At 49.6% G+C, this 26,258-nt stretch overlaps 1 protein-coding gene across 1 annotated transcript in view; it reads right to left on the bottom strand.

The window, feature by feature from the left end:
* LOC138248948 (carcinoembryonic antigen-related cell adhesion molecule 5-like) overlaps positions 1–26,258 on the bottom strand; it is a 172,256-nt gene that overhangs the window by 13,994 nt on the left and 132,004 nt on the right. Inside the window, exon 8 of the mRNA XM_069202978.1 lies at positions 20,294–20,423. Coding sequence (XP_069059079.1) covers positions 20,294–20,423 — 130 coding nt within the window. The remainder of the gene's footprint in view (positions 1–20,293; positions 20,424–26,258) is intronic.

Genomic DNA, 26,258 nt, shown 5'->3' with positions numbered 1-26,258 from the left:
AGCACAGAAGAAGTGATAGGGGAATTCTGCAAGGAAGACCAACACCAGCAATGCAACAACGATGGATTTCCTGACGAGAGTACCTCTGGAACAAGGGGACCAAGTCCAAAAGTCACGATCAAGTCGGGAGTGGGCAGATGCCCAGGAAATGCCAGCTGTGGGTGCAAAGAATCTGCCACTGGATGGTAGAAGCTGTGGATTCTGTAAGAACGACAAGGGCTAGAAACTTCCCCTTTGGAGGATGGATGTCCCACGTCGTGAAAAAGCTTGCAGAGGTGTTTCCGTGCAGGAAGACCGCAAACAAGCCTTGCTAGCTGCAAGGGTTGCGGTTAGGGTTTTTGGATGCTGCTGTGGCCCAGGAGGGACCAGGATGTCGCCAATTGCGTGAGGAGACAGAGGATGCATCCAGCAAGACAAAGAGCTCACTCAAAAGCAAGCAGCACCCACAGAAGTGCCGGAACAGGCACTACAAAGAAGAGTGAACCAGAGCTCACCCGAAGTCACAAAGGAAGGTCCCACGACGCCGGAGGACAACTCAGGAGGTCGTGCACTGCAGGTTAGAGTGCCGGGGACCCAGGCTTGGCTGTGCACAAAGGAAATCCTGGAAGAGTGCACAGGAGCCGGAGCAGCTGCAAATCACGTGGTTTCCAGCAATGCAGTCTAGCGAGGTGAGGCAAGGACTTACCTCCACCAAACTTGGACTGAAGAGTCACTGGACTGTGGGAGTCACTTGGACAGAGTTGCTGAGTTCCAGGGACCTCGCTCGTCGTGCTGAGAGGAGACCCAGAGGACCGGTAATGCAGCTTTTTGGTGCCTGCGGTTGCAGGGGGAAGATTCCGTCGACCCACGGGAGATTTCTTCAGAGCTTCTAGTGCAGAGAGGAGGCAGACTACCCCCACAGCATGCACCACCAGGAAAACAGTCGAGAAGGCGGCCGGATCAGCGTTACAAGGTCGCAGTAGTCGTCTTTGCTACTTTGTTGCAGTTTTGCAGGCTTCCAGAGCAGTCAGCGGTCGATTCCTTGGCAGAAGGTGAAGAGAGAGATGCAGAGGAACTCTTATGAGCCCTTGCATTCGTTATCTAAAGAATTCCCCAAAGCAGAGACCCTAAATAGCCAGAAAAGGAGGTTTGGCTACTTAGGAGAGAGGATAGGCTAGCAACACCTGAAGGAGCCTATCAGAAGGAGTCTCTGACGTCACCTGCTGGCACTGGCCACTCAGAGCAGTCCAGTGTGCCAGCAGCACCTCTGTTTCCAAGATGGCAGAGGTCTGGAGCACACTGGAGGAGCTTTGGGCACCTCCCAGGGGAGGTGCAGGTCAGGGGAGTGGTCACTCCCCTTTCCTTTGTCCAGTTTCGCGCCAGAGCAGGGCTGTGGGATCCCTGAACCGGTGTAGACTGGCTTATGCAGAAATGGGCACCATTTGTGCCCATGAAAGCATTTCCAGAGGCTGGGGGAAGCTACTCCTCCCCAGCCCTAACACCTTTTTCCAAAGGGAGAGGGTGTAACACCCTCTCTCTGAGGAAGTCCTTTGTTCTGCCTTCCTGGGCCAAGCCTGGCTGGACCCCAGGAGGGCAGAAACCTGTCTGAGGGGTTGGCAGCAGCAGCAGCTGCAGTGAAACCCCGGGAAAGGTAGTTTGGCAGTAGCCGGGTCTGAGCTAGAGACTCGGGGGATCATGGAATTGTCTCCCCAATGCAAGAATGGCAATGGGGTGACAATTCCATGATCTTAGACATATTACATGGCCATGTTCGGAGTTACCATTGTGACGCTATACATATGTCGTGTCCTCTCCCGGCAGGCAGGCAGGCTTCTATGCGCTTCAGGGCAGGCGCACAGTTTCTTCAGCAACATATGCAAACTTTAGGTAATGTCCCCTCACATCTGGCAGAGAGGCTGTCAGACAGACACCAGCCATAGTTGCACAGCAGCCTTTGGAGTACTCTAAAGAGTACTCCCTTCTGGTACTCTGTGGAGTACTCCCTTCTGGTACTCTGTGGAGTACTCACTTCCTTGGTCATGGATGGCTTAAAATTGGAACAAAGTGGGGTGGCAGAGATTCCACTTTTATATGTAACAGATTGGAGATGTGGATCCACCGTCTCAAACTGCAGACCCGCTTTCGGGTGCTTGTTCTTTCAAGTGTCCTCTCCGGGCTCCTCACCCGACACAGCCTTTGTTCAGAGTGATGCTTCTCACAGCAGAGTGGCCTCCATCTTGGAGCACTCACAGCACAGGCACACATTGATGAGAGGTTTCTGCACTTGACTGTCATAAGAGCAACTGAAGTTCTAAACAGGAAAAGGCAACATTGCAGGTCTCAGCTAAAGTCTCCCTCACCTTTCCAGTCCCAACCCAGCCTCTTATCATCTACCAAATATCTGTGTTCAGGGAAACTGACCCACAGGTTCTTGCTAACCAAAAGCATCATCAAATATCTAAAGGATCCCTGTCTCCAATTCCCTGTGATCAGTGTTTATGTCTCCACCCTTCAGTTGCAAGAATATAGGCAATACACGTCCACTGTCCAGGGGTGCATTCCCCACTTTCCACCTTCTGCAAGGCCAGGTATAGAGCATGCATGAATGAATCCTTCAGGCCTGCATTACGTCAGCTCACTGCACACACCATGCATGTATCATGCAGGCCCATATATGCAATTATGCTGAACACTCACTCTGGATCTTACCATAAATGACTGGGCAGGCGCATAGAAGCACAACCTTCTGTGGGTGGGCCTGCAGTCCTCCACTCCAGTGACCCAAGTACAAAGGTCCGGTCACCAAATTGATGCTCAAAACAAAGAAAGCTGCCACCAGCGCTCTAACTTCTAAACTGATGACAGAGACAATGGTCCTCTGTCTCAAATGAGGGCATAACTGATGGAGCCTTCCGGGTCACAGAACAAGTCCAGGACCTCTCATAGTCAGCGACAAGCCAAGACCTCTGGACACATGCTTATATTAGTGTGATGCCTGGGCCAAAATAAAATGTCAGGGTACCAGATATATGCAGTTGTGCACTTACATTAGGAGATCACACCCGTTTGTCATACCGGGGACATTTCCAGTCCAACAAACTATGTTATACCACTAGTGTCATTGACGGCTATGTGCTTTGTGTTTGGTGGTGTCAAGGGCTGGGTGCTTTAATGGTCTGCTGAGGCCCCCTCTACAGGGCCTAAAGAAAGGGGGAGCCCTCCCAAGTGCCGAGGCCCACCCTGCACAGAATGGCATATGTAGAAAGAGTCAAAAGTCTCCTTATGAGGGCCAGAAAATAGGAATGAAAATGCACAAAGGGAAAAAAACCTCCTCAGTAATCTTATAAATCTTGGTTTATAGATGAAGACTGGATTCCTCAGTTAACATCTGATGGCTTTTCCACCACCCGGAAAGGGCATGTTGTAAAGCTTGACCACATCCTCTTTCTGGAAATCATGCCATTCACTTGGGAAGAAAAGGAAAAGCCCAAGTTTAACCCCTTTCATCCAGGGTTGCTTTCTGTGATCCTGCAGCAGGAATTTCCCCCCTCTGGGCAGCTGTGAGGGCAGAGTCACCAGGGCGACTCATGCAGCTTCATCGGTCAGTCATTCACTGTGGGCCCTATTCACAACGGTAAGTTTACTCATGTAGATTTACTCATGTGTTAACCTCCTCCTGCCAGGCGAGGCCTGTCCTTTAGGCAGCTGAGAGTGAGAGGACAATCTGGGTGTCGTCGGCATAGGAGATGATGTTGATGTTGTGAGCTCTGACAATGTCTGCTAATGGCATCATGTAGATATTGAAGAGGGTGGGACTGACGGACGAGCCTTGCAGGATGCTGCAGATGGTGTGCTTTGGTTGAGCAGTGGCTGGAAGGAGATGGATCTTCTGTGTGCACCAGAAAGGAAGGATGCCATCCAATTGAGGGTGTCGTCTTTGATTCCGCACTGTAGCAGACGGTTGATGAGTGTGTGGTGGGAGTTGGTGTCGAGGGCAGTGGAGAGGTTGAGAAGGATCAGGGTGGCAGATTCTCCTCTGTTGAGTAGGGTGTGGATGTCTCTTGTCACAGCGATCAAGGCTGTTTCAGTGCTGTTGTTGGCTCTGAATCCTGATTGGTAGAGGTCTAGCCGGTTGTATCTCTCCAGGTGTTCAGTGAGTTGGCGGCTGATGTACTCCTCTAGGACTCTGGCGGGAAACAGGAGCAGCAAGATGGGTGCTAGTTCTGTAGGTTGTTGGGGTCTGCGAAGAGTTTCTTGAGGAGGGTTCAGACCTCTGTGTGCTTCCTGTGTCCGGGCAAGTGGCTGTGGATGTGTTGATCAATCAATCAATCAATCATAACATTTATAAAGCGCTCTATGCACCCATTAGGGTTTCAAGGCGCTGAGGGGGGGGGGGGGCAGCTGCTATTGGTCGAAGAGCCAGGTCTTGAGGAGTCTCCTGAAGGTGAGGAGGTCCTGGGTCTGGCGCAGGGGGGTCGGGAGGGAGTTCCAGGTCTTGGCGGCGAGGTAGGAGAAGGATCTGCCGCCGGAGGTCTTGCGTTGGAATCGGGGAATGATGGCGAGGGAGAGGTTGGCAGAGCGGAGTTGGCGGGAGGGGACGTAGAAGTTGAGTCTGTAGTTCAGGTAGGCGGGTCCGGCATTGTGTAGTGCTTTGTGTGCGTGGGTGAGTAGTTTAAAGGTGATCCTCTTGTCCACGGGGAGCCAGTCGAGGTCCTTCGGGTGGTGGGAGATGTGGCATCGGCGGGGTATGTCGAGGATCAGGTGGGCAGATGCGTTCTGGATGCGTTGGAGTCGTTGGATGTCTTTTGCTGGGATGCCTGTGTAAAGTGCGTTGCCGTAGTCCAGTCTGCTGCTGACGAGGGCATGGGTCACTGTTTTTCTGGTTTCCGTCGGGATCCACTTGTAGATTCTACGGAGCATGTGAAGGGTGTTGAAACAGGAGTAGGAGACTGCGTTGACCTGTTTGGACATGGTGAGGGCGGAGTCGAGGATGAAGCCGAGGTTGCGTGCGTGGTTGGCTGGAGTAGGAGGGGGTCCCAGCGCGGTGGGCCACCAGGAGTCGTCCCAGGCCGAGGGGGTGCGTCCGAGGATGAGGACTTCCGTCTTGTCAGAGTTTAATTTTAGGCGGCTGTTTCTCATCCATTCGGCGATGGATTTCAATCCCTCATGGAGGTTGGCTTTGGCGGTGTGTGGGTCATTGGTGAGGGAGAGGATGAGCTGGGTGTCGTCCGCGTAGGAGAGGATGCTGAGATTGTGCTGACGGGCCAGTTGTGCGAGGGGTGCCATGTAGACGTTGAATGGCATCGGGCTTAGCGAGGAGCCTTGGGGGACGCCGCAGATGAGGTTGGTGGCTTTGGAGCGGAAGGGTGCGAGTCGGACTCTCTGGGTTCTGCCGGAGAGGAATGAGGAGATCCAGTTGAGGGCTTTGTCTTGTATGCCGGCTTCGTGGAGGCGAGTTAGTAGGGTGCGGTGGCAGTCCGTATCGAAGGCAGCGGAGAGGTCTAGAAGGATGAGGGCTGAAGTCTCACCGTTGTTCATTTGCTGTCTGATGTCATCTGTGAAGGCGAGGAGCGCAGTTTCGGTGCTGTGATTACGTCTGAATCCGGATTGGGAGGGGTCTAGGGTGGAGTTGTCTTCGAGGTAGTGGGTGAGCTGGGCGTTGACGATCTTCTCGATGACCTTCGCTGGGAAGGGGAGGAGGGAGATCGGGCGGAAGTTTTTGAGGTCGTTGAGGTCAGCCTTGGGTTTCTTGAGGAGGGCTTGGATGTCGGCGTGCTTCCAGCTGTCCGGGAAGGTCGCAGTATTGAAGGATAGGTTGATGATCTTGCGAAGATGGGGGGCGATGGTGGAGTCGGCTTTGTTGTAGACGTGGTGTGGGCAGGGGTCTGAGGGGGATCCTGAGTGGATGGAGTTCATGGTCTTTCGGGTTTCGGCGTCATCTACGTGGGTCCAGGTGGTGAGGCGGTCGGAGGAGTTGTCGGGGGTGGGGTCTGGCGGAGGCGTGGTGTTGAGGCTGTCGTGGATGGCGGCGATTTTCTGGTAGAAGAAGGTGGAGAGTGCGTCGCAGAGTTTCTGGGATGGTGGGACGTCGTTGACGTTGGCACTGGGGTTGGAGAGCTCCTTCACGATGCAGAAGAGCTCCTTGCTGTTGTGTGCGTTGTTGTTTAGGCGTGCTGTGAAGTGGGAGTGTTTGGCGAGTCGGATCAGTTGGTGGTGCTTGCGGGTGGCTTCCTTGTGGGTTGCCAGGCTGTCGGGTGTGCGCTCGAGAAGCCATCTTTTCTTAAGTTTCTGGCAGGTGCGTTTGGAGGTGATGAGCTGGTGGCTGGTCTTGTTGCTTCTGAGTTTGAAGAGTCGATGGGGGTAGGGGTCTGTGGGGGCTCCTGAGTGGACGAAAGGGCTTTGGTGTTTACAGTGTTGAGTTGTTTCTATGTGGTGGTCGGCGGCTGTTTCTGCAGAGGTTAGAATGCTGAGGAGGTCAGTGGCTTGAAATTTCTGTAAATGGTGGCTATCTTGTTGTGGAAGTGGTCTGCAAGAGCATCACAGAGTTCTTGTAAGGAAGGGATTGTGTTATCTATGGCTGATGGGTGGGTGAAATCTCTGACTACGGTGAGAGTTCCTTGGTCTGGTTTGCACTCGCCTTGATGTTGTGTGTCAGGGGCCTTCCTTTCCGCAGCTTTGAGGAGGTGGTGGTAGTTATTGAGGGCAGACTTGGTGTTGGGGTCTGTGAGATCGTCCAGGTGAAAATTGAGGTCTCCCAGGAAAATGAAGTGTTCGTATTTGATACCGAGCTGGATGGTGAATTCTGTGATGGCGTCGCTGAGGCCAGTCCATGGTCCTGGGGGTCTGTATGTGAGGGTGCCTACGATGATGATTTTGTGGTCCGTGTGGAGCAGGAAATTCAGGTGTTCCATGAATGGCGTGGTTTCGTCTTGGGTGGTAGTACAGATGATTGCTTCCCTGTGTATGATGGTGATGCTGACTCCGTGTCTGTTGGTGTGGTTGAGGTGCTTCATCTTGTTGCGACTGGGTGTGGCGGTGGCGATGTTTGGGGCTGACATGGGAGTGAGCCAAGGTCTCTGTAATGAAGGGTACATCGGGGGCGTGGGTGGAAATGGTGTCTCAGTATGTGGTAGTGCGGGATCCTGTGGAGGTGGTTGGTCCTAGCATGGAGGTGAAGTGACAGCTGAGAAAGGTGAATGTCCACGCTGTGGAGTGGGGAGACGCGAGGCAACAGTTGTTACTGCGACCGGGGTCTAGGATATGAAGATTGGTGGCAGAGTACCTGTGGGAGACCGCAGGGCCAGGGTTCCTGTGCTGGGCGGATGCTAGGCGCAGAAGGGCACAGACGGGCTTGCCTTTGGCATGCCTGCTGTGCGGTCGTGTTACAGCCTCCATTAAGTAGGCCCTGTGAGGGGTGGTGGGGAGATGGGAGAGTGGGAAGCGGGAGGGTGGGAGAACACAGCAATCTGGGACGGGCGGGGCATGGCTGCTAGGGGCACTGGATACCTTGGTGCTGGTCCTGAGTGACAGTACTGCCGTCAGGGCAGGGCAGGAGTGCGGTCGCTGGCTGGCAGCAATCAGGAGGAGGGGACTGTCCTCTGGGCAGCTGGACCTGCTATTTTGCATGATACAGATAGGAGAGGCAGAGACCTCACATAGGGCCTTGAGCATGGTGTCCTGGAATGTGCCATCTGACACTACAACCTGTGCTCTGCCCTCTTACGACTGGACAGTAAGCACTCAGCCCCGTCCCTGGTACATATGTAGCAGTGAAGCTCTAATCTTTTCAGGGTGCCACTGAAAAAAAGCCAAATTAAGGAGTGTGGATTAAAGGTGCAGCATCCCCAAAAGGCTCACAAATAGCATGATCTTTCCAGTGGACCACAAGTTGAAGCTTTCCTTGGAACTTCAGAGAGCACACGTTTCTTCAATCTCTCATTCTTGTTGCCAGTGCACCATAAGTGTTGAAGGTGGTTAGGTAGAAGCCATTGCTATTGATAAGGAACACATGGCTTCATTTGAAATGAGAGAAGCACACAGTGAACCTTCCAAGTATGAGGCAACTTCAGTCAACAAGCCACAGGACAAGGCAACTAAGTACCCAGTGACAAAAGAAGCTGAATGTGTTCTTGATTTATTAGCATACTCTGTTAGCTTTAAAAAATAAGCTGCCTGTGCTTCTAAAACGGATTCATATAAACAGAAATTGCAGGATTAACAGAAGAAGGAAAACATCTTCAATGAACTCCTTGCATGCAACAGAAAAGCAAAACCTTAATAACACTGGGAGTTTCATTGTTTTAAGAGAAATTCACAGTTGGCAAATGAGGCTCAGTAATCTTAAGTAGCATTACAAAAGCTTCGCAGATATTGTTCCAAACTTTGATTAATTTGCTCCATTTGCCCATTTGACAGAGGGTGATAACCAGAAGAAAGAGCTTGTTGTACACCTAGGCCCGAATTTATACTTTTTGGTGTAAAACTGTGGGAATGCAGTTTTGCACCAAAAAGCATAGTGCCAGCTTGTGTCATTTTACAATGCCAGCTGGGCACCGTATTAATAGAATGGTGAAGCCGGCGCTAAACTTAGGCTAGCATCTTAAAAAACAGACAGTAGCCGGGTGGGGGTGGCGGTAGAGAAGGAATGGGTTGTGCGTCAAAAAATGACGCTATCCTGGTTAGAGGCAAAAAAAATGCCTTTAACCAGACTAGCCCCATTTCGTGGCGCACAACCACCAAAAACATGACTCCTGTCTTAGGAAAGACTGAAGTCATGCCCACCATGCCGATGAACAGCACAGGGAAAACGTGTTCCCTGGGCATGGCCATTGCACCCTGTGCCATGCAGGAGGCCCCAAGTTAGGGCCCCCGATGGCAAAAAAATAATTAAAAAATACTTAACTTACTTACCTGGAATGGGGTCTCCCATCCTCTGGTGTCCCTCTGGGGGGTGGTGGGAATGTTCCTGGGGCTTGGGGATGGCACCTGTGGACCCAATCCATGGTGTTTAACAATGGCAATGGGTCCACAGGTCCCCTAACACCTGCTCTGACCCAGGTGTTAAGTGATGGTGCAAAGCAAGCTTTGCACCATTATTTATCCCCTCCTCTCTTTTTGTTTTTAAATGAAAGTGCAATCGGGGGCCCATCCTGGGGCCCGCTGCATGGCACAGGCCAAATCAGAACTTTTAAACGTCTTCTTGAACTCTCATTAGAAGGCATTAAGCGTTGGCGAGTAAGCATCACCACTTGTTACAACTCAGCTCCAAAGATATCCAGTCAGGAGAACATTTTTGCATAAACTTGACTAATCTGTACAGCGCGACAGGCAAAATGCACCGTAAGGAATACGAAAATTCTTTTAACTTCATAGGTTCCCCCGAAGCATGTGGTGCACTTGAAGGGTCTACTGGGGTACCTAAATACCGTACCTTTAAAGTTGCAGTTGTTGTAACTCTTGTGCTGGGTCCTGAGAAGGTTCCATAGCATTATTACACTTTAGAAGCTTTTGGTATCTCACTCTGTCAGGGACTGGGTGTTTGTCAGTCTGGTAAGTCCCCTTTCAGCCAGCCTGAGGATCCCAGTATCCACTGTGCCACCTTGCACAGAATAGTAGACAAGAAAGGTGTCAGAATTTCCTTAACAGCATTCCAGATTAGGAGGAAAAACCCACAAAGGGAAAAACTTTGTAGCAATTGTATCAATCTTGATCAAGCACAAAGATTAACGATGAATCAATTAGTACAGTATCCAACTCCTCCTCTACAGAGGAAACAAGAAGAGAGCCAGGAAGAATTCCAGGAGAAGAATCTAGAAGAAAGTTCAAATGCAAGGAGCTAAATTGAGGGATGATAATGGAAGAACAAAGAAGACGTTTAAAAATAATGGAACAAATGCATTGCAACACATCCTTCACTTGGAACTGTCTCTTTATTCATGGTTCTAACAGGAATGATATCACAGGAAAAGGACCTTACTGCATCCTGGAGTGGAATCCTCAGATATCATCCTACTGCTCGCTCACCGTTATCGAACGGGCATGTTCCGAGGCTTGAACATACCCTCTTTTTGTAGTTATGGCTTTCACTTGGCAAGTGAAGTAGAAGTCCAAGTTTTACATTTGACACCCAGGGCTGCATTTTGTGAGCCCACCACAGCTATTCCCGCCCGGTACTAGTTGCAGCTCATGAAGGGCCATATGTACAAACACTTTTTCCCATAGACACATAATGGGTAAAAACCTTTGCTACATCTGGCCCGAAACACCCTCCTGGGGGCCCAGAGAGCAGAGACACAAGGGTGGTCTGGGCAGCTTGGATGTCCAGGTGCGCCTGAGTGTGCCATCTCAGAACTTAGGCCCATATTAATGAGGCCCTTGTGGCACGATTGCGTCACTTTTTGTGACATAATGGCAGTGCAAACTACTAAATCATATCTGTGTGGCCGCGCAAAGCCACTTTGCGTGGCTTTAAATGGCCTCATCACTATAGAGTAAGGCAAGGCAGTGCAAATCGCTACGTTGCCTTACACTTTGTCAGGGGGTGTTCCGTGAGCGTTGCTTTGGGTGTTCCCAAGACACACCCATGGATTTTAGCACATTCCCAGATTTACAAGGCTTGTAAACCTGGAGATGCACCAAAACCTTACGCCTCCCCAGCGAAGGAGTAACGAGGAGAAATGCGCAATATGCCATAGATGCACTTCCTGTTGTTTCCCTTTTAGGTGGCGCATCAAGGTTGTGAGAGGAGGCCTCATTTAACGTGGTTAGCCCCACTTTTTGCCTGATGTTGATGTGTTCTAGGAGTTGGTAGTGCCCATTGACCCTGCTAAACAGGTTCCCTGGGCCAGAGCTCTTTCCCAAAATCAGTTGTGATCCTTGGCACAATTGGATACACTCTTAAATACCCCTAGTAAATGGATACCCCAGTACCCAGGGCAAAGGATATTAAGAGTAGGCCCCTGGAGGCAGTAGCACTGATTGTGCCACCCCCAAGGGTCCTGCATCAGATGCACCCAACATTGCCACTGCAGGCTGCGTGTCCTGGGGCAAACCTAAAAGGACAAACTTGACATGGCACACCCTCTGTGTGCCCTGTCCACCTTACACTGCATATGTTATGGGTAAGTCACCCCTCTGACACGCCATCCAGCCCTAAGACAGGGTGCACCATACTATTTGTGAGGGCATAGCTGCATGAGCAATATGTCCCCACTGTGTCCTTGCCAAACCTAGGACATTGTAGGTGAACAGAGCAGCCATTTTAAGAACATGTTCTGGACACTGGTCAAACACGAGTTTCCGAGCTACATGATGGCTACTCTGCACCCTGGGTTGTTTGGTATCAAACAACTCAGAATAATAAATCCAAACTAATAGCAGTGTTGGATTTTGTCCCTAATTGTACCCAGGGGTCACCTTAGAGGTGCCCCCTGCAAAAGCTAACCCTAACTGGCAGAATTGCTGACTGGTTCCATCCAGCTGCCACTCCAGACAGCTAATATACAACCTGGGGGAGAGCCTTGGCTCTCTGGTTTGTAAGACAATGCCCTTCCTGGGTGGAGGAGCAAACTCCCTGTCCCTCAGGAATGTGCAACACCCTGGCGATGAGCTTCGAAGGGCTACAGCCCCTGAAACTCGAGCCCCCAGGCCTGCTGCTAGCAGCAGAAGGCTTCCCCCTTTGCAAACCCCCAAATTTGGTGGGAGCAAAGGCAGGAAACCAGACAAAGGGTAGGAGGAGTGGCCTCTCTGAGCATGTACCACCCATAGGGGCTTGTATGCAAAGTGGTCCCTCTCTCAGTTTTCTCCATCTTGGAATGGAGGAAAACAGCCAATGAGGCTTAGGGATGTGACCCTTCCCACAGGAAGTGGTCACTGTAGTGGGTGTAGCCACCCAAGGGTAAGTGTCCCATTGGACGCTACCAGGTTCCCCCTAAAACGCCCCCTAAATTCAGTGTTTAGTGGGCTTCCATAGACCAAGATTTTAGATTTGGAAAAGACTGAACAAGAAGAAAGAAGACAATGCAAAAGGACCTGCCAGGACAAGAACAGAGGACTGCACCAGAAGAGGCTCCAAGACCCCTGCTTGTTGCACCAGAGTCTCGACAATTGCCACTGCAGAGGAGCTGACCACTGGACCAACCTCAAAAGCCCCAGGGGATCTCCAAGCTTCGTAAATAGCCGAAATCTCACTCCTGAGTGGAAGCACCACTGAAGAAAAGCAAGAAACCTGCAAAGGACCAACAAACCAGTGAGGGTTACTTCACTGAATCGCCCACATCTCCCCAACCGGAAGTCACAGCTAGACCCAGCGACACACCGACAACCACCCAGGTATGACCCCCATCTGTGCCATGTTTGGTGGCGCTGCGGCCCCTAATGGTCGCGATACAGCAATACCCTGGGTACTGTTCAGCTGACATCGGACCAGTTGAAAACCAGTTCCCCCCGAGCTGAAAAAGGATTAGGAGGAAGCCCCAGTTGAGGGACTTTAGGAATATCCTGGACCTCCGACCAGAGTGCCCCCGTTGTCTTGTAAGTCACCCGTAAGGAGACTCACCTGCAGCTCCATTGGACTTCATTGCGTACAACATCCAAAACCTCCAAAACGCCCTGCACCTGGCCTCCCTGGGCCTTGCATCGCAGGATTTGATGTGTGCCCCGGGTCCCCAACCCCTTACGACCTCATCAGCCCAAGGGGACCCCCAGGCACCACTTTAAATCTGCAAACCAGCTCCTTTTCCACGTGGCCCATCCAGGTGGCCCTGTGCCTGTGCCAAGAACCTTTCTAAAGCTGCTCCTGCCGAAACCGGGAACCACCCGATGCTCTCCAGCTGGCATGAGGTGCCCACCGACTACTGCGACCACCCTTCAAAAGAAGGGATTGGTAACTCAACTGCGATTTTAAATGCATTTTTAAAAGTGATTGCCTACTGATTCCTATGGTGTATAATTACACACAGAAAAACTAACTTTATTAAAACTTCAAAAAATCATATTTTAAAAAGTACTTAACGTATTCTAAAGATTTTGGTCTGAAAACTTATACAAAAATCTGAAGTATTTTTATAAAATCTGGTCTCGAGTTATTCATTGAGTGTGTGTGGTGCATGATTGGATTTGTGAGAACAGTAAATACTTAGCACATGTCCTAACTGCGCGACCAGCTACCTTGAAAGTTGGAGCATTAGGTGGTCTAATTTTTACCTCTGGAAACCAACGTGTGGTTGCCTGGACCTGCTGCATTGTGCACTCGATTTTGTACACTACACAGAGGGTCGGCCTCCAACAAAGGAGACATTCAACGCTGAGCTGCCCTGCGCCAAAATCCCAGGCCTTACTGTCTGACAACATGAGCAATGCTCCTTCCTCTTTGGCCAGCACAGGGGTCTCTTGTAAGCTCTCAGCTCCAATCCTGGCACACAGGGGCACAGGTGGGAGATTGTGCCAGTCGCAGGTGACAATTAGTGTGTTTGCTGTGGTTGTTCATATGTGTGAATGCGGGCTGTGGTCTTGGCGCACAGCTCTTGTGTCTGTACCTCCATAATGTCCAGTGGTTTGTGATGCTGCTAAGAAGAATGAGCGCCCTTCAATGTTGTTGTTGCAGAGGTTTTCACGAAGTGTGATGCTAATATATTATCTATAAAAGGACAACCTTGTAAACTCAGAGGTAACCATGTGAGTAAATTACAACAAAATGATCCCCTGGGAGATGAAGGAAGCATAAGTTTGATAGTTCCCATGCACTTGGTGGGCTGATGGGAATAGGGCTGATAGGATGCTTGATTTTGCACCTAATTGTGAAATTGATAAAGAATGCAAAGTTCTGATATTAGTTTATTGAAATGATCACTTATGTTGTGTGAAGTGCACATCCCATGGCAATTTTATAAATATTTGGTGCAACAGAGAGGTGGTAAACACCACTACACAGAGGATTATCACACGATGCATGGGAAGGTAGAGTTCACTTCTAGACGCTTATCCGTAGTCTGGGTCCAGGTCTTCTGCTGTCCGAGGTATAGGCGACTGTTTTCTGAAGCCAGAATGTTACCACAAACTGGGATATGTGGCAGGCAAGTGCCCTTAAGAAGCTGCTAGTATCTCAGGAAGAAAAGGCAAAAGGTGTAAAAAATGTCCTTGCTGGATGAAGACTTCAATGGGAAGAAATAAATCCAGGAAACCAGAGTACAGAGTGGAATTCTTCATAAATGAAGCGCCGGGATCAGCAATTGGAGGGAGCGAGGAAACAAGCGAAGGAACATGGCACACTCTCCAGGCAGATTAAAGGCTTTATAAAGGAAAGGAACAGGGAAAGGAAATGACAACAAAATGCCACGACAGGAAACATAAAGGATTGGGAAATTCACTAAGGAAAGAAGAAGAAAGAGCCATGATGGAAAAGAAAAAGAGAATGCAAACCGGATGTGCACTTGCTGTGGAGAAGCTTTAAAAGGCAGCTGCAAACCCCCAGACAGGTGACAGCCATTTTGGGGCTGAAGGAGTGAGGACCAGCCCCTAGGAGCCCAGGAGCACAAAGAAAGGCAGCCTGAGGTGAGTGGAACCACAGCCTGCTTCTTGCGGCATCTTCTGAGCCCCACGAACCATGGAACCACGCAAGGTACCACAGTTCTGTGGCATGCAGGTGGCGGAGACGGGTCAACTGCAACAGGGATGTCATTTGGAGATGTTTGGTACAAAGTTCAGTGTTGGTGGCCATTCCTACACTGCAGTGAATTGAAACTACCTTCTGCAGAATCCACTGAATGAGTCATAACCGGCCCAGAGAGCAAGACACCAATTATACTTGGGACCGAATGGGGGTGAAGTCCCTGTAATTAAGTGCAGGAAGGAAAGTCAATTGCCCCACACCTAACTGCAGGGAATTTGTTCTAAACATTCAGCTCTGACTGACTGTATGTTGTACTCGTTCTGCTTTGCAGTAGAGGGAAGCCCCAGCAGGAGGCAGTGGCTCTGGGCTGAGGACCAGCACTTCATTTGGGGTCTTGGCAGCGTGAAGGTGAGGTGGGGCACATCTTGTAAATGTTGAGGAGGTGGTCGACCTGAAAGACAAGAAGAGCTTCACCTGGCTTCCAAGAGTCACACTTAGGGACTGATCTAGAGTTTGGTAGACCGGGTTCTCTGTCCAAAATGCAACAAATACCCTGTCCACCAAGACACTGGTCCTGCCCTCCTCATTTGGAGTAAGGTGGACCGTTATATTTCGGCCACGTTGCTGAAAAGTTTGATGTGCATGGATGGACACCAAACTTTATCTACATTGAAAGAAAGCAGTACTGGCACCTTTCAATGTGCTGAGTGGTCAGCTGGGCCGACGGACTAGTCTACATTGGTTGGTGGGTACCCTTGGGATGGCAGAGGTAATGTCCTCCACCATCTGACAGACAGTACACCGCCAAACACTAAATCAGCCCCTTACGTTGATAGTCAGAAGAGGAGGGTGATTTGAAAAGGAGTAAGAGTTGGGAGAAGATACCTTTAAGATTCAGTGAAAGAGGGAAGTAGATGAAAGGGGTTTTGGCGGGGTTCTGGCAGAACATTTACATTATGCCTCCGGAGGCAGAGTCATAGCAATTTGTGCCATTGGGGAGTGGATCTGGCATAGATGGGAAGATGACATTCCAAGGGAGCGAAAGAAAGGGTTCAAAATTAGAACACACAGGTGGGGGTCCTCTGGCTAAGAACTGAGACCCACCAAAGATCAGTCATTTCCATAGGAGAAGCGGCAGAGTGTAGAACCACAGACACCCAGTAGGTGGAGTACCAGTGGAGTGCAGTACCAGTGATTACCAGTAGGAGGGGAACCACAAAAAAGCACTATTGGTGAGCTGGAAGGTGTGAAAAATGGCCCTGGGGGTGGAGGTTGTAGGAGGCTGGCCTGGCTTATAGTGGGTACCAAGGGTACTTACACTCTGTGCCAGGTCCAGTTATCCCTTATTAGTGTAGAAGAGGTGTTTCTAGCAGCTTAGGCTGATAGCAGGTAGCTATAGCAGAGCAGCTTAGGCTGAACTAGGAGACATGTAAAGCTCCTACTATACCACTGGTGTCATATGCACAATATCATCAGAAAACACAATACACAGAAGTACTAAAAATAAAAGTACTTTATTTTTATGACAATATGCCAAAAGTATCTCAGTGAGTAACCTCAGTATGAGGATAAGTTATATACACAAGATATATGTACACAATCCAAAATTATGCAGGTAATAGCAAAAGGAAGTAATGCAAGCAATGTAAAATTACAGTAGATTGCAATAGGAGCACATAGGTATAGGGGCAACACAAACCATATACTCCAAAAGTGGAATGCGAACCACGAATGGACCCCAAACCTATGTGAGCTTGTAGAGGGTCGCTGGGACTGTAAGGAAACAGTGAGGATTAGAAAAATAGCCCACCCCAAGACCCTGAAAGGTAGGTGTAAAGTGCACCTACAACCCCCAGAGAGCACAGAAGTCGTGATAGGGGGTTTCTGCAAGAGGAACAACACCAGCAATGCAACAACAGTGGATTTCCGGACCTGAGTACCTGTAAGAGAAGGGGTCCAAGTCCAAGAGTCGCAACAGTGTCGAGAGTGGGCAGGAGCCCAGGAAATGCCAGCTGAGGGTGCAAAGAAGCTGCCACCTGCTGGAAGAAGCTTGGTGTTCTGCAAGAACGAAGAGGACTAGGAACTTCCCCTTTGGAGGATGGATGTCCCACGTCGAGAAGAAGCTTGCAGAGGTGTTCCCATGCAGAAAAACCGCAAACAAGCCTTGCCAGCTGCAAAGGTCGCGGTTGAGGTTTTTGGATACTGCTGTGGCCCAGGAGGGACCAGGATGTTGCCGCTTGGATGAGGAGACAGAGGTGGTGCCCAGCCACATAGGGAGCCCTCACAGAAGCAGGCAGCACCCACAGGAGTACCTGAGCAGACACTTAGAAGAAGAGTGAACCAGAGTCCACCCGAAGTCACAAAAGGCAGTCCCACGACGCCGGAGGACAACTCAGAAGGTTGTGCACTGCAGGAAGGAGTGTCGGGGACCCAGGCTTGGCTGTGCACAAAGGAAATCCTGGAAGAGTGCACAGGAGCCGGAGCAGCTGCAAATCACGCTGTACTCAGCAATGCAGTCTAGCGTGGGGAGGCAAGGACTTACCTCCACCATACTGGGACTGAAGAGTCACTGGACTGTGGGAGCCACTTGGACAGGGTTGCTGAGTTCCAGGGACCACGCTGATCGTGCTGAGAGGGGACCCAGAGGACCGGTGATGCAGTCTTTTGTTGCCTGCGGTTGCAGGGGGAAGATTCCGTCGACCCACTGGAGATTTCTTCTGAGCTCCTGGTGCAGAGAGGAGGCAGGCTACCCCCAGAGCATGCACCACCTGGAAACAGTCGAGAAAGCCGGCAGGATGAAGCGGTACAAGGTTGCTAGTAGTCGTCTTGCTACTTTGTTGCGGTTATGCAGGCGTCCTGGAGCAGTCAGTGGTCGATCCTTTGGCAGAAGGTGAAGAGGGAGATGCAGAGGAACTCTGATGAGCTCTTGCATTCGTTATCTGGTGAGATCCCCAAAGCAGAGACCCTAAATAGCCAGAAAAGGAGGTTTGGCTACCTAGGAAGGTAAAAGCCTATCAGAAGGAGTCTCTGACGTCACCTGCTGGCACTGGCCACTCAGAGCGGTCCAGTGTGCCAGCAACACCTCTGTTTCCAAGATGGCAGAGGTCTGGAGCACACTGGAGGAGCTCTGGGCACCTCCCCTGGGAGGTGCAGGTCAGGGGAGTGGTCACTCCCCTTTCCTTTGTCCAGTTTCGCGCCAGAGCAGGGCTGGGGGATCCCTGAACCGGTTTAGACTGGCTTATGCAGAGATGGGCACCATCTGTGCCCATCAAAGCATTTCCAGAGGCTGGGGGAGGCTACTCCTCCCCAGCCTTTCTCACCTTTTCCAAAGGGAGAGGGTGTAACACCCTCTCTCTGAGGAAGTCCTTTTTTCTGCTTTCCTGGGCCAGGGCTGCCTGGGCCCCAGGGGGGCAGAAACCTGTCTGAGGGGTTGGCAGCAGCAGCTGCTGCAGTGAAACCCCGGAAAGGCAGTTTGGCAGTACCCGGGTTCTGTGCTAGAGATCCGGGGGATCATGGAATTGTCTCCCCAACACCAGAATGATGTTAGACATGTTACATGGCCATGTTGGAGTTACCATTGTGACGCTACACATAGGTGGTGCCCTATGTGTAGGGCATGCGTGTAATGGGGTCCCCGCACTCACAAAGTCCGGGGAAATTGCCCTGAACAATGTGGGGGCACCTTGGCTAGTGCCATGGTGCCCACACACTAATTAACTTGGCACCCAACCTTCACCAGGTGAAGGTTAGACATATAGGTGACTTATAAGTTACTTATGTGCAGTGAAAAATGGCTGTGAAATAACGTGGACGTTATTTCACTCAGGCTGCAGTGGCAGGCCTGTGTAAGAATTGTTAGAGCTCCCTATGGGTGGCAAAAGGAATGCTGCAGCCCATAGGGATCTCCTGGAACCCCAATACCCTGGGTACCTAAGTACCATATACTAGGGAATTATATGGGTGTACCAGTATGCCAATGTAAATTGGTGAAATTGGTCACTAGCCTGTTAGTGACAAATTTGGAAAGCAGAGAGAGCATAACCACTGAGGTTCTGGTTAGCAGAGCCTCAGTGAGACAGTTAGGCACCACACAGGGAACACATACACAGCACATACTTATGAGCACTGGGGCCCTGGCTGGCAGGGTCCCAGTGACACATGGACTAAAACAACATACATACAGTGTAATATGGGGGTAACATTCCAGGCAAGATGGTACTTTCCTACAGAGGTTATAAAGTTAAAGATGTGGGAAAGAACAAGATGGATGGAGACTGCTTGTTGAGCCCACTCTTCTGCACTCATCTGGGATGAGACACGTGACAGGAGACGATGCTGCACTGACTTGTGCGGTATTCTGTTGATGTCTATTGGAAGACAGCAGTGAACTGAGATCACACATTGACACTCAGTGCACCTTATTGTTGTCTGTCCGTATATATCTGTTCCAGTTTGTATGTCTGTCAGCCTGTCTGCCAGATTTAGAGGTGGACAGACTCACATCCGCTTGCTACCATCACACAAACTTGATGTTATTGCCTCTAAGAGACACAGTTCATGTGTACCTGTCTACAGAATTCATAAATCAAAGAATTTCTAAAATGAAATCAAACCACCAAAAATAAAGAATTTAGGGCCAGATGTACAAAGCTTTTTTCTGGTCGCAAACGGCCCGATTCACAGAATTGGGCCGTTTGCGACAAGAAAAAAGGATTTCCCAATGTACAAACCCAATTTTGTGATTTGGTAATCTATTTATGGAATCGCAAAAAGGGTTTGCGAGTCGCAATTAGGAAGGGGGCGTTCCAAGGGCATCCCTTCCTAACTGCGAATCGCAGTGGTATGTAAGATTGTTTTGTGACTGCAGTCGCAAAACAATCATAGTTACCACCAGTTTCAAATTGGTACTAACCGATTCACAGAATTGGGCCGTTTGCGACAAGAAAAAAGGATTTCCCAATGTACAAACCCAATTTTGTGATTTGGTAATCTATTTATGGAATCGCAAAAAGGGTTTGCGAGTCGCAATTAGGAAGGGGGCGTTCCAAGGGCATCCCTTCCTAACTGCGAATCGCAGTGGTATGTAAGATTGTTTTGTGACTGCAGTCGCAAAACAATCATAGTTACCACCAGTTTCAAATTGGTACTAACCCATTGGCAAATGGGAAGGGGTGCCCATCGGGCCCCTTCACCCTTAGTGAATGGAAGTAAATATATTTTTTAGAGCAGGTAGTGGTCCTACGGACCACTGCCTGCTCTGAAAAAATGAAAAAAAAACCTTTTCATTTTTATGTTTGAAATGCATACCGTTTTCCTTTCCTCAGCAGGCCACCATCCCTGTGAGTGTGGCCATTCCCAATGGGGTCGCAAATTGCGACCTACCTTATGAATATCGATGAGGTAGATCATTTGCGACCGCATTGGGAATAGCAAACAGTGTACTGAACACTGTTGTTCATTATGTTTTACGTCTCACAAATTGCGAGTCGCAAAACAAAAGGTCCTTTATCTGACTAGTTTTCTTAAATAGAGTGGGATGATCTTTTGGAAACTAGTAGACTCTGAACACACTTGTCTGAATGCGGATGGTGTCTGGTGACCAAGAAGATAGGAGGCTCTTGTATGTTATTTACGGTTCATGATGCACCACAGTGGCCGAAGCCATGCCATGTCCCAGCCCCAACTTACAGGAAGTCGAATACTCACAGCGAGGTCTCGCGTGGCATGGTACAGAAGCAGCCAATCACCAGAGGCAGTGCGGTCAGAATCAGGAGCCCCACTCCACCAAGAGCGGAATACAGAATGCACTGGTATCGCGATATGCAGCTGCCCCGTCCTAGAAAGAAAAAAACTCTGGTTAATCTAACAAGAGGTGGCCCACTCCTAGGCCCTGACATGGCCAATGCCAGAGAGGGGGGCAGCAGGTCGATGCTACTTCTCCCTTCACACTACACCCCTCTACCTGAACATGTCTACTGACCCCACTGGTTGAAGGCAGAGTGAATTCTTATTTCACAGACTTTTTATATAGTGTAGTGTTCACGGTTTTCAATGGCACCAAGACACTGTTTGATGAGTATTTTTACTCTTATTACAGTGTGAGGGTGAAGGTGTGCGTGTTGTCTGTGTGTGTATGTGCGTGTGTACGTGTGAACCACCCACAACACCATCTTTGTCATGATTGGTGCTGTATGAGGTCCCCCAGTGTTTTTAGATAATTTTGAGTAAGTTCATCAAAAAAGTAAAAGTGCCCTTATATTTGCTTTGGTCCACTTTATAACCTACTTGTGTGTGTGTGTGTGTGTGTGTGTGTGTATGTGTGTGTGTGGGTGTTTGTGTGTGCGCACGTGTGTGTTTGTGTATGTGTGTGTTTGTGTGTGTGTGTGGGTGGGTGTGTTTGTGTGTGTGTTTGTGTGTGTAAGTGTGTGTGTATGTGTGTGGGTGTTTGTGTATGTGTGTTTGGGGGTGTTTGTGTGTGTGTGTGTTTGTGTGTGTATGCAAGTGTGTGTATGGATGTGTGTGTGTGTTTATGTGTTTGAGTGATGGTGTGTGTTTGTGTGTGTGAGTTTGTGTGTGTATCTATATGTGTGTGCGTGTAGGTGTGTGTGAGTGTGTATGTGTGTGTTTGTGTGTGCGCATGTGTGTGTTTGTGTATGTATGTGTGTGGGTGTGTTTGTGTATGTGTGTGTGTTTGTGGGTGCGTGTAGGTGTGTTTGTGTGGGTATGTATGTGTGTGTGTGTGTGTATGTATGTGTGTGTGTGTATGTGTGTGTGAGTGTTTGTGTGTTTTTGTGTGTGTTAGTGTGTGTGTGTATGTGTGTGAGTGTTTGTGTGCATGTGTGATACTTCTTTATTATGTAATTTGATGATTCTTGTGCTTCTCAGTATTAGTCAGGCATGTATGTACCAAATTGGGCTCTTAGGTGAGAGGAGCAGAAGCCACACTCAAATAAACACATTCCTTGTCAGGGTGAACCATGAAAGTCACTAAGGTAACCTGTGCTTAACGCTCTGGTAGCTTGTCACAAATCAGTCATGTTTAACTTAGAGGCAATGTTTAAAGTATTTATTCAGCACTCAAACTGTAAAAAAGTGACAAGGCAACACAACAAAAATCTCAACCCAATTTTGAAAAATAGTTTAAAATGTAATAAATAAAATGGCACCAAAATGACAAAAAGCTTATTATTAGAGCTGGAGATACGATTTGTAAAGTTTTAGGTGAAATTAACCCCAAGAAGCATAAAGCACCACTCACAGTGATCTGGTCCCGCTAGATCTTGGGTCACAAGTTCATGGTGACTGTGACGGAGAACAGGTCGGATATTGGGACCTGGCTGGCCCTGTTGAAGAGGTACCTTCTCAAGTCTGGTGCAATGGATACCGTTTGCGTTGTGCGTTGCGGGCACCATGAGGAGGAGGCTATGGGCATGAGGATGGACCTTGCTGTAGCGCGAAAAGCCAGTTTATCCCTGGAGCCTCAAGTTGGCAATCGTCAAGGGCTGTCACTGTGAACTGCAGGTCTCTCATTGCTGGTTGGCACGGTCGGTCGCTGTTGGCACGTACAGCAGGGCCTACTGAAGCTCTGTACTAGGGGTCGCCTGGTCAGGTCACGGCACGAAGAGGTCACTTTGCAGTTGCGAGGAGCCCAAAGCCCAAAACTTCAGTATGTCACCTGCTCTTCTAGGAGTTGTTTACAGTGATGCCAGCCAAAGGTCCAGGGCTTAAGGCAACCTCTTCAGGATCAGAGCTCACTGTAGCAGAAGGCAGGGGAAGGACTCAGGTAGGTTCGGTTGGTGCTGGCCAGCTGAGCAGTTGCAGAGAGGCCTCTGTATCCCTGTAGATCTCACAGGAGGTCAGACCTTGGAGTCACTCTGGTTAGCATTGGCTCAAGCCAAGCAGGCGCAGTCTTCCTTCTTCAGTCAGCGGGCCAGTCCATTTTCCTTAAACAGCAGGGCAGTCCTTCACTTTAATTTTTCACAGGTGTGGGCGGGTTCTGATGAGAGGTTCTTTTATTCCTGGTGCCAGCCTTTGTGTCGGGGAATTCAATGACCCACCCCCAAAACTGCTTCTGGTCAGTTCTTCGCATTTCCATGGTCTTGACTCAAAACTATATACGGGGACAAAAGCAAGGGCAGGCCAGGTGTCAGGCTCCTTGGTTCCCGCCTGTCAGCCCAGTGGGAAAGTCATAATGGGGCCATCAGGGAGGTCGCCAGCACGACGGTGACCACCCCGTCTGGAGTTTGGCAGACAGATGTTTCCATCCACCAAACTCCTATATGGCCTCCTAGTCTATGAGAGACAATAGCCGTACAGCAGTGAAAAACTACTTTAGGAGGTGCTGCCTACCAAAACATGTAAAACTTAAACCCACATGTCCTACCTTTGAAAATGCCAGGCACTCTTCCCTAGGAGCTGTTAGGACCTACCTCAGGGGTAACATATGTATAAAACTGGAAGGTTTAGGCCTGGCAAAACGTCTACTTTGCCAGATTTACATTATAGGCACTATAGGCTCAGTGGCAATCCTGAGATATGTTTTAAAAGTGCTACTCTAATGGGTGCAATAATGAGTGCTGCAGGTCCCCTGGTATCATTTAAATTACAGGCCTTAGGCACAGGTAGTACCATTTACTAGGAACTTACAAGTAATTTCAATGTGCCAATTAGATGAAGGGCAAATTTACAATGTTTTAAAGAGAGACCACAGGTGCCTGGGCACTGGTTATCAGGGTATAGTGTACAGAGTCATAATGCCAACAAAAGCAATTTCAGTTTGTAACCCTTTGCACCACATTCTGCATGGCCATGCACAATGAATGCGCGGAGGGGGTTCCGGCGCAAGGAGGCACGCACAAATGGTGCAATGAAATCTACAAGATTTCATTGTGCCAATCTTGGCGTCATTTTTAACGAATGCTGAAAGCGGGCATTAAAAGGATGCACCCATTGGAATCAATGGGCCTCCTTGCACTTTGCTCCACTAGCGTCAACATTTTTGACGATAGTGGAGCAAAGCACCACAATAGCGTCAAAAAGTGTTGACGCTATTGTTCCTAATACCGCCATGGTGCGCCGTATCATGATTACGGCGCACACATGGTGGCGTTAGGGTGTGCAGGGGGTGCAAGAAAAGTGGCGCTGCATTGGATGCTGCAACATGTTTCTTAAATTCTGCCCTATCTATAGGGAGGCATTGACAAGTGACGAATGCATAACAGCTGCTTACCCAGGGTTGCATTTCTTGTGAACGCGCTGGCATCCGAGGTTTTGTTTAGTGAACTTCACCTATTTCGTCATTCTCTGCCCTGAGGTTAGGCTCTTACAGAGCAGTAGCTCTCCTTAAAGCAGGAAGTGCAGAGAGAGGCACCAGTGCCTGGGGTAAAACAGTCTTGTGTCCAATTGTGGCCGGGTCATGGGGGCCCATTTTCTTGCTTGCATTAGGGGCCCACTGATGTGTTGTCAGAATTCAGTCCATGAAGGCTACTTTAACAGGGAAGCTCTCCCTCCTCTCTGTAATTACTTGAGAAATTTCTCTGTAACATTTAATGGGACAATTGGCAGGAGTCAGTTGCAAACCCCTTTATTTCCTTAAGAGCTCAGGACAAGAACAAGAGGGTTCAAGGATCAGGCCTTGAAGAGGTGTTACGATACAAGTCCTGGCTCTGTCCAGTTCCCAGGTGGCCGGGCCTCGGGTGCCAGGGCTGTAGGCCTGATTCTGGAATGCCTGTGTTCCAACACGTGTCCGTGCATTCGAATGTTAAAGCCGTGTTTGGGAATGCACAAGGAATGCAGTACAAGATGCAGAGAGGAAAACTCAACCTAGTTCAATCCAGGAGTTCTTGGAAAACAGAGGTCATTTGCACCTAGCTGATCATTTAAAGGGCTAGAAACACAAAAACACCCATTATATCCCCCTCTGTAAACACAGGCCCTCATCACGAATTTGGCAGGCGGCAGAGGCCACCCGCAAAATTCGTGCCACCATCAGGCCGCGTGTGCCGCAAGGCCGGTGGGTGGAAACAGCATATCTGCCTGTCGGCCCAGTGGGGAACAGGGCCTTAACATTGACGCCGGCTCAAAATCGAACCAGCGGCAATGTGGCGGTGCAGCACCACCCGTCGTGCTTTCCACTGGCCACAATTAGGGCAGTGAAAGTGTGACGGGCCTGTCCATGGCAGCCCCTGCACTGCCCATGCCACGTGCATTGGTCGTGCAGGGGCCCCCATGGGGTCCCTGGCACCCCCTTTCCACCAGCCTTTGCTTGGCGGGGCTACTGCCATGAAAAGGCTGGAGGAAAGGGGACTCGTAATCCCCAGGGCAGCGCTGCATGCAGTGCCACCCTGGTGGATAACAACCGCCGAGACCGCTAGGCTGTCGACTGGCGGCCATGTGGTGGTGTCAGCGGTCCCACCGTGGCGCTTTTGCCACAGTCATAATGTCACGGTCGGACCACCACTTTGGCGGCGGTCCAACCACGACCATGACCATGGCGGTCTGGTGACTGCCAGAGTCATAATGAGACCCACAGTGGCCCATGTTCTGATCAGCCAGATCATCTGTCATACTTGGTTGGTCAGATAAAAGGACAGCCAACCAAGGTTTGTCTATGAACAGAAAGAAATGACACAGTATATACTTGCCCCTTAGGGTGTAATCTCTCCTGACAAATTATTGTCCAACCAGTGTAATACAAATGGGAGCATGTGCAACATATTAAAAAAACATGATGTACATGCAGTAGACAGGAATATGTAAGTATGCATCTATGTCTGTGTATGGCATTCCTATAGAGCATACCTTTAAGAATAAAGTCAACAAGCGATCGGAGAGGTAACTGCTTTGGGGACAGGTGATGCATTGCGATGCAGCGTTCTATAAATATTTGCGTCTTTAGTTGTTTCCTTATTTGAAGCAACACTGGGGTGTTTCTAACGGATACGTGGGGTCTGGTCCAGATCCTCGGGCCAAGATGCAAAAGGCCTTCAGTCTTGTTTTTTTGTTTTTTACTCTTCTTAGTCTGCAGTCTGATGGTGTCCTGACTTCATGTGTGTTGAGAAACACCAGAGACGGCAGCTTGTCTGCTACATTAAAGGGGGTGCTGGTTGTCATCGCTCTGTAAATGATGAGGCTGGTTTTGAAGCTGGTGCGGGCCGGCAGGGGGAGTCAACGGGGTTACAGCAGGATGGTGGTGATGTTGTCATATTTCTTCATGCCCTAGAAGAGATGTTCTGCAGTGTGTGGGAAGCCCTTAGAGGGTGCCAGTGTGGAGTCTGGGAGTCCATGAAACAGGGATTAACCACCGTCCAGATGGGAGAGTACAGGGCTTGGCCAGCTGTTCCAAAGTTACTTTCTGGAAGAATTAAGTACACATCTGTTTGAAGATAGAGCTGGTTCCAGCCCGTCTTTGTTTTCTGGCAGTGTGCTCCGAGTGAATCCAACTGACTCAACAATCAATAAATTTTGGGGTTCAAAACTGTCAAGGTTCATGCCACTGAGCCAGATTTCTACTGTTTCTTGTTTGTTGTTCTTGGCAAACACCAGGAAATCAATCTTATTAGTGTTGAGCTTCAGGTAGGTGCTGAACATCTGTGCTTGGTTGATGTAGGAGCCGTGTTTGAGGAATGTATGTCAGAAAAACAAATGCCGGAACAACGCATGCCTGAACAAC

The sequence above is a fragment of the Pleurodeles waltl genome, chromosome 8, assembly GCF_031143425.1.
Source record: "Pleurodeles waltl isolate 20211129_DDA chromosome 8, aPleWal1.hap1.20221129, whole genome shotgun sequence".
NCBI classification, from domain to species: domain Eukaryota; kingdom Metazoa; phylum Chordata; class Amphibia; order Caudata; family Salamandridae; genus Pleurodeles; species Pleurodeles waltl.
Note: the sequence above shows the minus strand (reverse complement) of the source record. Positions and strands in the feature narration are given on the sequence as shown.